We start from the raw sequence: 14,575 nt of genomic DNA on the forward strand, positions 1-14,575 counted from the left end.
AATAAGTGAAAAAAAAAAAAAATTTTTTTTTGTTTTGTTTTGTTTTTCAATTCATTCTTTTTCCATTTATTATTATTATTATTATTATTATTATTATTATCATTTAATTGAAAAATAATTTCCTTATTTCTCTCCATTATATTTTATCGATTTATTATTTGAAATCGTTCGTTCGACCGGAAATAAATACTAATACTAATAATAATAATAATAATAATAATAATAAAAGTTAATTTAATTTATCAGTTAATGAATTTATCGTTATTATTATTATTATTATCATTATTATTATTATTTTATGAGGTGTTATCATTGTTTTGTTTGTTCTGTTCCAGTGGATAATGGTCGTTTCCATGGCCGTTCTCTACAATCTTATATTCGTTTTGGGTAGAGCAGTTTTTTGGGAATTAAACAACGCCGTGCCTCATTTATGGTGGTTCTTAGATTATACAAGTGACGCCATTTATTTAATAGATACAATAATACACGCTCACGAAGGTAAGTTCCGACGCCATTTTGTTTTTTTTTCATTTACCGCGCACGCGCGATGACGACAACAACAACGCGTTTCCGTCACGTATTTAAATAAAAAACAACAAACTCTGGTATAATATTGAAAATTATATCACGATAAAGTATACTTTAAAATCTAAAAATTTACATAGAAAAGGTTTTCTTCAAACAAAAAAAAAAAAAAAAGAAAAAATCCTTTTTACGAATTCCGTTTGGATAAATTATCATTTCGTGAAAATTTCACGTAAGTAAACGCATTCCCATTAAAACAAAACCTTTATTTTTTTTAGAATTTTAAAATACGGCTTCATATGAAATTCTCGTTAAAAAAAAAAATTCTGATTCCACGATTTTTAAATGGAGTTAAATTAATGATTTATATTTGAAAAACTCGTTAATGAAAATTCTCGGAACCGGTTTGTGAAAAAAAAATTTTATTAGTGAAATGTGAAACTGGAATCGAGAGAGAGAGAGAAAAGGGAGAGAATGGAGACGTAAGAGAAAGAGGAGAGAAGGGAGAAACGGGAAGAGAGAGGGAAAAAGAAATTAATAGAGCTAGAGACAAGAAAGAGACAAAGAATAAGTGAGAGAGAACGACAGAGAAAAAGAGAAACAAACAGACAAAAAGAGAAACAAAGAGAAAAAGAGAGAAAAACAGAAAGACAATGAGTAAAAGTCGGAAATAAGTTAGAGAAAGAGAGAAACAGAAAGAGAGAGAGAGAGAAAGTTAAAAAGAATAAAAGAAAATGAAAGAAAAAGAGAAAGAAAGAAACAAAGACAAAAAAAGAGAGAAAAACAGAAAGACAAAGAGTAAAAAAGAGTAAAAGTCGGAAATAAGTTAGAGAGAGAGAGAAAGGTAAGAGAAAAAGAAAGAAAGACAGAAAAAAAGAGAAATAGAGAAAGAGAAAAAGGTAAAGAAAGAGAAAAAAAAGAGAAAGTGATAGAGAAAAGAGAAAAAAAGAAAAAAGTAAAAAAGTAATAGAGAAATAAAGAGAGAGAAAGAGAAAAATAGAGAAAAAGAAATAAAGAGAGAGAGAATAAAATTCGGTGGACAAATATTTTCGTTTCTTTTTTCCAGTAAATTATTCAAAAGGTTTGATTACGTTCAGAAAAACAAAAAAAAAAAAATTTTTTTTCTTTCCATTTAAAATACAAGATGGCGTAAATTTAAACATCCGATTAACTCAAATCGAATTAAATTTAAATTAAAAAAAATTGTTGCCAGAATTTTATTTTATTTTATTGGCACGCGCGTCGTCGACGAACAATTTAAAACAAATTATTATTATTATTATTTTATTATTATTTATGAAGCGTCGTCTGGAATATTCATTAATTTTTTTATTGACTGGAAAAAAAATTTTTTTTTTTTTACTGCAATTTTTTACTCCTCGATTAATTTTTTGTTATTATTATTATTATTTTCGATACGTGACGAAAAGAGGTGGGGGGCGGAGGGGAAGGGTAAAGCGGAAACGAACGAAACTTTCCATATCCGGTTATCGCGATATTTTTTTTTTTTCCAATAACTCCGAATCGTTTTTTTACGTATTCGTACGCATCCCACGGGACGAAAACGTGAAAGAAAAAAAATCGTAATTAAATTATTCCCACGGGATTTTCTTTTTTCTGTAACCCCCCCTTTAATTACGTAATAATAATAATAATTACATACGGAAAAATAAATGAAGTTAAAACTGAACAAATAAAATAAATAAAAAAAAAAAAACGTGAAAAAAAACGACAAAAATAAAAACGGAAATGCGTTTTTTTTAATAAAAAAAAAATTAAAAAGGATTTTAAGAGGGCGGTGAAAGGAAGGGGGACCTCATACTAGGAAAGAGGAAGGGATAAAGAAGGGGTTAAAGGAAATGGAAAAAAAAAAACTTTTTACACTTAATTAAATAAAAGCGATGAAAGTTTTAATTAGCATGAGAAAAAAAAAAGAAAATCTTTCGTGTGTGAATTTTTGCAAACGGTGTAAAAAAAAAAAGAAAAAAAATGGCGCGCAACCGACATTTTCAAATTTTTTTTAAAAATTATGATAAGTGAGAAGGATAGAAAAGGTATTTAAAAAAAAAAAACGTGAATAAAATGAATCCTTCGGGATGATTGATTCAAAATGATGAAAAAAGAAAATTAACGAAATAATTACTGTGGTGATAAAAGTCAAAAGAAGTGGGGGTGGAAGGGGCGAAAAGGGCGGAAGGGAAAGTGGGGGGAAATGATAAAAAGTAATAATTAAGGTTAACGTGGTGTCGTTATCGTTATCGTCGTCGTTTAATTTTTTGTTTTTTGAAGTTTTATTAGTGGGGGGGGTAATAATAATATTATTTAAATAATTTATTACGGTAATAAATAAAATTAATTGTTTTTTCCCACCGTAAATATTAAAAAAAAAAAAAAAATATTTATTTGCTATCGGCGGCGGCGTCGGCGTCGGCGGGTAAGTTAAGCACAAACAAGACAAAAAATTACGGTTTTTAAATTTTTTCCTTTTTTCCTTTTTTTTTTTTTTCTTTTAATACATTTTTATTATTTCTTTTCCTTTTTTTTCCTTTTTTTAAATGGTCAAAGGTTTTTTTTTTTTTTTTTTATTTTTTATTTTTTAATTATTTTCCTTTGATGTCATTACGTAATTTTATTTTTGTTTACTATTTTCTTTAAAATTTTTTTTTCCTTTTTTCCTTTTTCCTTTTTTCCTTTTTCCTTTTTCCTTTTTTCCTTTTTCCTTTTTTCCTTTTCGGTTTCTTTTACTTACTCTCTTTTTTTTTTTTTTTTTTTTTTTTACAACACATTTCGGTCTCGTTTAATTTAATTTCTTATTCCCTCTCCCTTTCCTTCCTTTTCCCCTTCTCTCTCTCTCTCTTTTCTCTCCCCTTTTTAATTTTGACTCCGTGAAAATTTTTAAAGTCACGTATGGAAGTTTAAAAAAAAAAAAAAAAATGAAAAAACATGCCTGGAATTTTTTGTTGTTTCCAAAACATTTCACGATGAAAATTTTTTTAATGGGAATAATAAAAGAAAAAAAAAAAAAGAAATTTTGTTTTTAATTAGAACAGAGACATTTATCGGAAATGATTTTAATTAAAATTTTATTTCAACCAATCAGAGTTTACTGTTGGCGTTATCTCATTGGTCGATCGTTGAGTCCTTACGATTTTTTTTCTTTAATGAATTAATTCGTGAATTAAACGGATTTTCGAATTGTAAAAAATTATTATTATTATTATTATTATTATTATTATTATTATTATTATTATTAATGTTGCAGATGCAATCTTTCTGCTAAAAATAGTAGACAAAGTTTAAAATTAGTAGTAGTGGTAGTAGTGCAAGACGAAGTTGAAAAGTTTTTTTTTTTAAAAAAAGTTTTCCGAAACTTGAAAGATTCGAATCGAATACTCTTGGGAAAAAAAAAAGAAAAATGAAAATTTAACTTAAGGGAAAACTAAGAAACCGCATTTACTACGCTTTCCCTTCCCCTTCTTCCCACTCCCCCTCAAAAAAAAAAATCAGGAGTAAGTAGTAATAAATATAAAATAAAAAAGTTTCTTTCTTGTCTGGCACGAGTTTTTTTTTAAAACACAGGTTTGCCAAATTATTTAAAAAAAAAAAAAAAAAATTAAATATTTTTTTTTTATGGAAAAGTTTGCCAAAAAAAAAATCGTTAATTGATAATTAATAATAATAAAAATTCATTATTATTATTATTATTATTATGCAACCGATTTTTTTTCGTTCGAACGTGATAAAATTTTTTACAATATTGTTTGTTAATGACAACAACCAAAAGAGAAAACAAACGATTCGAATAAGATTAAATAAAAAAAAAAAAAAATCCTTGACCGAAATTTTAATTTTTTTTTTTTTTTTAAGGTTTGTAATCGTGATTCGATTAAATTCGATTAAATTCGAATTTTTTTAATTTAATGTTTTTTAAATGCTAATTTATTATTTTGACCTAAAATTTAATTAAGCCAAAAATCGTTTTTTTATTTATATAAAATTTATTCAAATTTTTTTTTTTTTTTTATTTCGTCTGCTTTATTTTAATTTATAAAACGAGAAAAAAACGCGGGAAAATTTCGGAAAGAAATTTTCAACGTAAAAAATACACGCAAATATGTTAGAAATAATTATTTTTATTGAATTTTTATATTTAGCTTACGACCGAGAAAAAGAAAATTTTTTAAATTGAATTTTAATGTTTAACTTACGGTCAAATTTTTTTTTATTTTCTCTGTCGTCTTAATTTTTTTTCGTCTTTTTTTTCTTTTATTAACAATTTTACGCTTTTACAAAAGTCTAAAAAAAAAAATTTTCTCATTCGTTTATCTGCAAAGCCGTAAAAAAAAAAAAAAAAAAAATTTTCTTTTTATTTTTCCAGATGATAATAAAAAAACGACAAGAAAAATTTTTTTTTTTTTTTCTCAAAAGGCAATAAATATTTTCCGACATTAAAATTATTAAAGATTTATTGATTGGATAGTTTTTTTTTTTATTCGTAAGAAAGAGACAGAGAGAGAAAGAAAGAAAGAAAATTTTTTTTTTTTAAAAGAAAATAATCGTAAATCAATTTTTAAACCGTTTAAAGTTTCCCCCTCCCCCCATTTCGTCATTTGAAAAATAATCGTAATGACAGAACAAAATAAAAACGTTTCCGATATTTACTAATTTTAAGTTGGTAATACTGTTTTTGTTCATTATGAAAAAATTGGCGCGTAAATTCGAAATCGTTTTTAAATTTTAACCGAATCTCCGTCGTACGTTAAATTATCGATCGATTTAATCGGTTTGACCGATTTAACCTTGAAAATTGATAAGAGAAAAAAAAAATGGCCGAATTGATAGGAAAAATAATTTTTTTTTTTTACTACCGAGAAAATTTTGCAAACAAACAAACAAAAAAAAAAAGGAAAAATTCGTGTTTGTTTAAGTAAGTAATAAAACATAAAAGGAAAAAAAAAAATATGGCGGTCAATAAATGACACACCCGGTTAAATCAACATTAAAAAAAATTTATATAAGCGAAACACCTTTCTTTCTTGGAATCGAGTCTGTCTCGTTTTTTTGTCGGGGGGGTCGGGGGGTTGGGGGTCGTTTCCGCCCGTTTTCGTATTAATCCGAAGAATCAATTTTTTTTTTTTTTTTTTTTTTTTTTTTCAGGCTATTTGGAACAAGGTTTGTTGGTCAACGATTCGAGAAAACTTCGTAAACATTACGTATCGACCGGAAGATGGAAAACGGATATGTTGAGTTTGTTACCGACGGATATAGCTTATTATTGGTGGTCGCCGCAGAATTGTATGGGAAAAGTACCGTGTCCGGTCATCGTGAGAGTTAATCGTTTGTTTAGAGTTCCACGTTTGGGTGAGTTTTTCGATCGTACGGAAACCGGAACCGGATATCCAAACGCTTTTCGAATATGTAAGGTACGATAAAAATTTCCTTTCGTAGGCAATAAATTTTCCGTTTCTTAACTTCACCAATAAAAATCAATTTTTTTTTTTTTATTTTAATAAACAGGTCGTGCTCGCCATATTGGTGCTCATACATTGGAACGCGTGTTTTTATTTTGCTATCAGTTACGTCATAGGTTTCGGTACCGATAATTGGGTTTACAATACTAAAGGACCGAAAAACAGCACATTGACGAGGCAGTACATTTATAGTTTTTATTGGTCGACGTTGACTCTAACGACCATAGGTAATTTTTCGTTTCCGGAAAGAAGAAGGAAGGAAATTCGACGTTATTACGATTTTAAAAAGGAAATTTTTTTTTTTTGTTGTTGCAGGTGAAACTCCGCAACCGGAAAACGATGCCGAATATCTTTTCGTCGTGGCAGATTTTCTAGCTGGAGTTTTGATATTTGCAACAATTGTCGGTAACATCGGAAGCATGATAAGCAACATGAATTTGGCGAGAGTCGATTTTCAAAATCGTATGGACGGGGTCAAACAGTACATGACCTTTCGTAAAGTATCCAAAGATTTAGAAGCGAGAGTTATTCGATGGTTTGCTTACACGTGGGCGAACAAACAGGTATTTAAACGTGATTTATTATTATTCTAGTGACACGTTCGTTTTTTTTTTTTTTTTTTTTTTTTTTTTTTGGAATAATGAAGTAAATTAAAAGTGTGAGGGAGAGAGGAAAGAGAGAGAGAGAGATGACGTAAAATGATACCGATTTTTTTTTGACTTTTCAAATAGGCATTAGACGAAGATAGAGTACTTGCCGCACTTCCGGATAAATTAAAAGCGGAAATAGCAATTCACGTTCATTTGGACACACTTAAACAAGTTCAAATATTTCAAGATTGCGAACCTGGTTTACTGGAAGAATTAGTTTTAAAACTTCGACTCCAGGTATTTTATTAAATTTTTTTTTTTCGTTAATTTTTGATTTTTTTTTTTTTTTGGGGGGGGGGGGGAAAATTAATTTTTCTTTTTTTCTTTTTTTTTTTTTGTTTCGTTCGCCATTTTTTTTTTTTATATTCCCTCATAATTTTTTTTTTTTTCTTTTTCCACATCATTAAATTTATCCCGGATAAATTTTTGAGATTATTTTTTGTTATTAACGGTTTTTTTTTTTTTTTTTGATTTGAACCGGTTTACGATTCATTAGATTTTTTTTTTTTCTTCTTCCTTTTTTTACCGTATTTCCGTTTCCCTTTCTTTTATCTCTCTCTTTCTCTCTTTCGTTTTTTCATTTCGTTTTGATTGGTTCGTTTGGTTCGGATTTGTGATTCATGGAAACTCATTAAAACGTTTTTCTTTTTACTTTACGTTTTTTTTTTTTTAATGTTTATTTACTTTCTCAAATTATTATTATTATCATTATTATTATTATTATTATTATTATTATTATTATTATTATTATTATTATTATTATTATTATTACTGTACGCAGTATTGGATAAATTCATGTAAGAATCGAACGGGAATGCATCGAACGGTTTATCCGACGTGTATTCATACATGTAAAAGTTAAAAAATCATCGAAGCGTCGTACGATTGACGTAAACGAACGTTTATAATAATAATGATGATGATGATGATGATAAATCGAACGTTTTGTTTTGACATAAGCCAACTATGATGAATGAATGAATTTTCTCTCTCTCTCTCTCTCTCTCTCTCTCTCTCTTTTCTACATGAATAAAATTGTTATGAAATTGAAAAAAAAAAAAAAAAAAAAAAAAAAACAGAAAAAACCGGATGAAGGTCAAAATTAATTAAATTGCAATTTTTTTCGTGGAAATAGAAAAAACAAAAAAAAAAAAAACGTTTTTTTTTTTATATTCGTTAATAATTTAATTTCGAATAATAAAAAAAATTATTCAAATAATAATAATTATTATTATGATTTTTTTTTTAAAAAGAAAAGGATTCATTAAAAATATTAATTAAATTATTTAGTTTCTATTACCACGACGCACTCGACAACAACAACAACAAAAAAAAAATATTAATGAGAATTTTTTTATTATTCATTAATTAAAATAAATAAATGGCATAAATTATTATTTATTAACTAAATAAAAATAATAATTAAAAATATATATAAATGAAGTGTTTTTTTTTTGTTTTTTTTTTTATTATTTTTTTTTTTTTTGTTTCCAATGAGTCATCACAATCAATATGGCGAGTTATTAATTATTTATTTATTATTTTAATGAATTCAATGTCTTGACTTTGATTTACCCTTTATCAAAAAAAAAAAATAAAATAAAATAAATAAATAAATTCTCGAATGAATGATCCAGGAAACGGAAACTAGGTGGAAGGAGGGAAAGAGAAAGAGAGAGAGAGAGAGAGAGAAAAGGGGAAAGAGAGAGATAAAATTGGGAATAACGTCGGTCAGCCTTTTTACATAAAAAAAAAAAAAAAATAAGAACCGACGATAAGACCCGCGAAACCCCCCCCCCCCAAAAAAAAAAAAAACAATTGCGGTGATGATAATAATAATAATGATAATGATGACAATAATAATAATTAAAGTGGAAAAGACGAAAACAAACAAAAACAAAATGGCGGTTAAGTTTGATTTTGTCGTATGAAAATAAAGAAGCAAAAGACATTTTAAAAACAATAATAATAATAATAATGATGATGGTGACGATGACGACGATGATGATGATGATGATGATGATGATGATGATGATGATGATGATGATGATGATGATGATGATAATAATTAAAAATATTCCCGGTAAAAAAAAAATTAAATGGAATATAAAGTTAATTTAAAAAGTTTTTTCTTTGATAAATTACGATGGATTTCAGGTTTTTTACCTTTTTTTTTTCTTTTGATAATGTCACTTATCATAAACGTTGTTTGTTGTTATCAGTTATCAATGAAAATTGTTTTCGGAAATGTTTTTTTTTTTTTTTTTTTACTACGTCATCACCGATGCGTGTGCGGGTTGGTGGTGGAAAAAGGGAATGTTTAACACGACCTATTTTACAATAATTAATTTATTAAATTTTGCTGACACGATATTAATACTAATAATAATTTCATTTAAGAAACGTGTCAAAAGAAAGTGAAAGAGAGAGAGTGGGAGGTGTGGGGGGGGAAGGAAAAAGAATTGGGTTTCGGTTGTTAAAATCATTTATCATTTGTCTAAAGGAAATGTTTTCCCAAGAAGAAGAAGAAGAAAACGAAAAAAAAACTTTTTTTTTTTTTTTTTTTAATTAAATGAATTGAAAATTTTAAAAGTTAGCAGACAAAAAGTTTTTTTGTTTTTTTTTGGTAATTTTATCTAAATCCACGATAAAATTTAATTTTTTTTCGTAACGGTACACACGATACGATCGTTTCTTTATATATATTCGAATCGCGATTCGGATTTGATATACGAATTTTTTTTTTTTTCCCAAGGTTTTCAGCCCTGGTGATTACATTTGTAGAAAAGGAGACGTGGGAAAAGAAATGTACATAGTTAAAAGAGGTCGTTTAAGCGTCGTCGCAGACGACGGGGACACGGTGTTGGCAACTTTAGGAGCCGGAAGCGTTTTCGGCGAAGTCAGCGTTTTAGAAATAGCCGGAAATCGTACCGGAAATAGAAGGACGGCAAACGTTAGGAGTTTAGGGTATTCGGATTTGTTTTGTCTTGCGAAAAGAGATTTGTGGGAAGCGTTGGTCGATTATCCGGATGCGAGACACAGTCTCATGGAAAGAGGTTGTCAATTGTTGAGAAAAGATGGACTTTTGGATGAGAACGCTTTTAAAAAATCACAAGTCGAACATGAAACGCTCAAAGACAAAGTCGACAGATTAGGTAACATAAAAAAAAAGGGAATTTATCGTCGTCAAAGACGAAAATATTAATAATATTAATAATAATAATAATAATAAATCCGTTTATTTTAATAATTTTTCCCTTTTTTTTTCTCTTTTATTTCTCGAACGAAAAAAAAAAAAAAAATTTTATTAATTTCCTTTTTCTATCGGACAAGAAACAAACAAACAAACAAAATTTGCTTAAAGGTTTTAGAAACAAGTAATAAATTTATTATTATTATTATTATTATTACAATCATTATTATTTTTTAATATTTCGTCGACGACGACATAATTCTTTTTTTATTACCCTTTTTTTTTGTTTTTTTTTTTTCTAGAAAGTTCTATAGAAAATTTGGAAGATAAATTAACTCAATTAATCGGTGACGTCACAGTTTTTCATAACAGAATGAAAAGGAGAGCATCGAAAATAGAACAGAAAACAAAACATTCGTCGTCACCCTCGAAGTGAGTTTGTCTCGTTTAAATAAAAACCGGAAATGCCAAGACTCTTAACGTTTAAAAAAAAAAATTTTTTTTATAGAAAACAATTTTTATTACCTAACGCGACGGAAACCGTCGAAGAAGAAGATAATAGTAATAATATTAATAATAATAATAATAATAATAACGATGGTTCTACTACTAGAAGATCTTTTCAAGGGAATTCAAATAATCCGCCGTATACAATTTTACAAAGGCACAAACAACGTTCGGTTTGATGACGACACGTGTCCAACCGTGAGTTTTTAACACGTGTATCTAAAATTTTCCTTATTAATAATAATAATTATTTTTAAATAAAAACGATTGCAATAAAACCAAAAAAAAAAAAAAAATTTAATAAAAAAGAATTTTTAATAGAACGGAGGAGAAACAAAAAAAAATTTATTTTTTGTACGATTGAAAAAAAAAAAAACAAAAAAAAATGTCGTTGAATAATTATTATTATTATTATTATTTTTTAAATTATCGAAATTATATTATAAATATTTATTTATTTAGGGAGAGAGAGAGAGAGTGCGTGTGTGCGTGAGTGGGTGCGTGTTTATGTAATTAAGGTACGTAACGATCATCATCAATAATTAAAAAAAAAAAATTTTTTTTATTTATTTTTTTGGGTATGGAATTTTTTGTACAAATGCAACGAAAAGATTTTTTTTTTATTTTCATTTTCTTTATTACGGTCCTGAAAGTTTAATTTTTTTTTTTTTTTTTTTGAATCGATTGCCAAACAAACGAAAAAAAAAAAAAAATTTAATAATGGCGTAAAAATTATTAATCGAACGATAGAAAATAATGTATTTAATTATATTTAATCATCAAGGGTTATTGTTTTAAAAAATTGTTAAAAATATTTTCGGAAAAAAAAAAAGAAATAAATATTTTATTGAATTTTTATAATATTTAAATTATATTTGTTCGGTTTCCCCCCCCCGCTCCGCCCCGCTCCGCTCCCCTCCCCTCTTCCCACAGGTAATTTTATTTGACAATACAAATCAGGTTCTAACATGTTCAGTTTGTTGTTGTTGTTGCGGTAAATTCAAACTCTATTGATTTATACACAAATTATTTGTTATTGTGTGGTTTATGAATTGGTTAAAGAAGAATTTTACAGCAGAAGAAACATTCGTTTAACTGATTTACTTAAATTGTTTTTTACATTCAACATGTCTGCCTTCTAAATTTGGTTTTTGGTTACACTACCTGTCTCTCTTTTTTAATTTTACTGTAGAAAGGTAAGTAATATCTTAACAATTCTTTGTTTTCAATAAGGTGCTGGCTGCATACCTTTTTGCTGTTGTTGATAAAATTGATTAAAAAGGGTTTGTTTCATTTTGTAAAGAAATTTGTCACTTGTTAATTTTCCCCATATATATATATATATATATTTAAGTATACTAATAATGTATTTAAGGTAAGTGGTAGATTAATTAATTTCATTACTTTTTCCTCGTATAAAGTTTCTTTTTTATAAAGTTTATTCATTAAATATTTTTTATAATATCAAATGAAGTGATTATTATTATGTGGTAGATAATTAAAATGTTATAAAAAAAAAAAAAAGATTGAAAGTTTGATGGTGGCATGTTTTGTATAAATTTATTTTTTAATTGTTTTTGTTTGGAAAAGTAAAACTAACTTTTAAATTTTTTATAAATATGGCTTAATGAAACGGGCAGGTTTTAATTTTAGTTTCGTTTTTTTAAAATTAACTCATCAAAGGAATTGTAATTAATTGTAATTTGATAAGTGAAATGAAAATTTCAAAAGAGGAGCATAGAGTAAAATAAAAATTTTTATGTTGTTTATTACGTTCCCCCCCCCCTGGTGTAAAAAAGTTGAATTTTTTATTAACGTCTATGGTTTGAGTTGGCTGCACTTTTACTCATGAGTAAATTTCCAACGGTTTAGAATAACAGCAAAATGAAATAATAAAAATTATTTTGAAATTGATTTATTTTGTAAAAATGTCCGACATTGATAAATATGAAAATGAATTATTTTTTAAATTAAAATTTGATTATGAAAAATTAAATGGTGGTGGTGGTGGTGGGAATGAAAAGTATACGCCGAAATCAAATTCATTGAGAAAAGTTTGTGAAAAAAATTTAAATTTTTTAAAAGTTTTAAAAAAATACGATTCGAGTGTAACTCTTAAAGAATTCATATTGAAAAAAATTGATAATAATAATAATTATAAGTGTAAAATCAAATCGAAATCATTGATCGATGAAACAAAAGACATTAAAAATTTTTTATTAAAAGAAAATTTAATTAAAGAAGAATTAAATTTACTTAAAATTAATTTACAACGTGACGAATCTCGGATTTCTCTCCAAAAAACTCAAATCCTTATGGATAATAATAATAAAAATAGGATTTTTTATAAAAAGAAACTTTTAAAATATTATTATTTAAATTCGTGTTTGGGTATTGGAAAAAATTTAGATTTAAATACCGAAATCGAAGGTAGTTTCTGCATAACGCTTACAACAAATTATTTTTTCACTTTTTTCTTTTTTTTTGCCATTACTTTAAATTTTTTAGGTTCGGAACATGCGAAAAGAGATAAAATCGTTTGGAAATTTCTTAAAAGGAGATCATTTGGTAAAAATGAATTTTCAAATGGTAAAAAATGTTTTTTAATGTTGCACGGTTTGGGTTTTCACGTATTAAGAAGTGACGAGTATAATATTAAATTAAATAAGTACGCTTTTGTCGTTATTTTTTATATTAAAAAAAAATTTATTTTTATATATTTAAAACAACTGTGTTTTTTTTTTTCGATGAAATTATTGGCGGGAAAAACAAGTTTAGAAGTAAACAAGTAGTTTTAAAAATTGACCGGCAGGTGTCGCATAGTTTCTATAACCACGTTTGTTTGAGTACATTTTTTTTTTTTTTTTGTGAGTGACTAATAGGAAAACTTTACTCACTGGAAAATTTATTTTTATTATTGATTTACAACAAACGGTTATTATTTTAATTTATTCTTACATTCAATTTACGATTGAATAAATATTGTTTTTTTTTTTTTTTGACGTTGTAATTATTATTTTTTGTATCGTGTAGTAAAATGGTATCGGCGTCTAGCACGAGTGCAAAAAATTTATTCGTTGAATCTAAACATCGATTATGCGATAGAGTTCAAGTTAATGTAAATAATATAGCTGCCATTGCTAGACAAATTCAAAGAGGTTCAAAATCTAATGAGGTACGACGACACAAATTTATTTTCCACCGTTTTTGTTTTGTGTGCCATCATATGATTTCACACAAGTTTCATCACAATGATATTATGTCTGGTTGTAATTTAATTTTTAAATATAACTATAATATTTTGTTGTAGAATTTGATGGCAACAGCGAAAAATTTTGCTCTACAAGAAGCTGCGATTGAGAATTCGGAAAGTGTAAGTAGTCTTTATGATATCATGGATATTATTTTTTAATTCATTATGTATATTTTAAATAATTAATTTGTAATATTGTTGTTATTAGAATGTTAACAAGCTATTGGTTTTGTCAACACAACTTAATAGTCAATTAGAAGCGATTGAAAATAATGCATCAAAAATCGAAGAAGCATTGGAACAGGTTCATGCAATGCAACGTTAAATTTTCTATTCGATATACCTTTCTACCTGGGTATTTTTTAAGTAAGTCATAAAATGTCTTTCATTAAAAATTTATTTTATAAAAAAGATAATTTTTTATTTTTACTAAATTCAACTACATTCATTATAGAATTTAAAAAAAAAAAAAGTAGCAATATGTTTATATATTGTATGAAAAGCTCAAATTTTCTTTCTTTTTTTTTTTTTTTCAAAATATTTTACATTTTGCAAAATAAAAATTACAAATATAAAATGATATGACGTAATTAGACAAATAATACTCAAAATGAACGTTTTTTACTTTGACGTTTTGTTGCCATTACTTGTTAGTTATTTAAAACGTCGTGGTTTTAGATAAACAAGTTGTCACTCTATGCATGAAATTTGATAGGATATTTCACCATGAGGATAATTAAAAAAAAAAAATCTACTTTATAGGTATAATTTTAAAAGTAATTTAAAAAAAATTTTTAATTTAAATAAATAATTATATCGCATTAATAAAAGTGAATCGATCATCTTTATTTATTATTATTATTATTTTAAATGTATAAATATAAAGTTTTTAATTTTTAAAAGTCGGCATTTGCATTTAAAGGTGACTTTAAAAAAAAAAAAATTTTGTCACGTAATTAATTTTTTGATTCGAAGA

At 26.3% G+C, this 14,575-nt stretch overlaps 2 protein-coding genes across 2 annotated transcripts; both read left to right on the forward strand.

Annotated features, from left to right (window-relative positions):
• Positions 1–341: 341 nt before the first annotated feature.
• On the forward strand, positions 342–10,275 carry Phum_PHUM131460 (voltage-activated ion channel, putative; the record flags this gene model as incomplete). Its single annotated transcript, XM_002424437.1, has 7 exons — positions 342–498; positions 5,683–5,948; positions 6,043–6,223; positions 6,312–6,559; positions 6,728–6,883; positions 9,402–9,801; positions 10,142–10,275. 7 exons carry the CDS (start codon positions 342–344, stop codon positions 10,273–10,275), a joined length of 1,542 nt encoding a protein of 513 aa, XP_002424482.1.
• Positions 10,276–12,661: 2,386 nt separating this feature from the next.
• Positions 12,662–13,924, forward strand: Phum_PHUM131470 (uncharacterized protein; the record flags this gene model as incomplete). Its single annotated transcript, XM_002424438.1, has 5 exons — positions 12,662–12,776; positions 12,855–13,014; positions 13,380–13,521; positions 13,657–13,719; positions 13,808–13,924. 5 exons carry the CDS (start codon positions 12,662–12,664, stop codon positions 13,922–13,924), a joined length of 597 nt encoding a protein of 198 aa, XP_002424483.1.
• Between the last annotated feature and the right edge of the window lie 651 nt (positions 13,925–14,575).

The sequence above is a fragment of the Pediculus humanus genome, genomic scaffold (genome assembly GCF_000006295.1).
Source record: "Pediculus humanus corporis 1103172107477 genomic scaffold, whole genome shotgun sequence".
In the NCBI taxonomy this organism is placed as follows: domain Eukaryota; kingdom Metazoa; phylum Arthropoda; class Insecta; order Psocodea; family Pediculidae; genus Pediculus; species Pediculus humanus.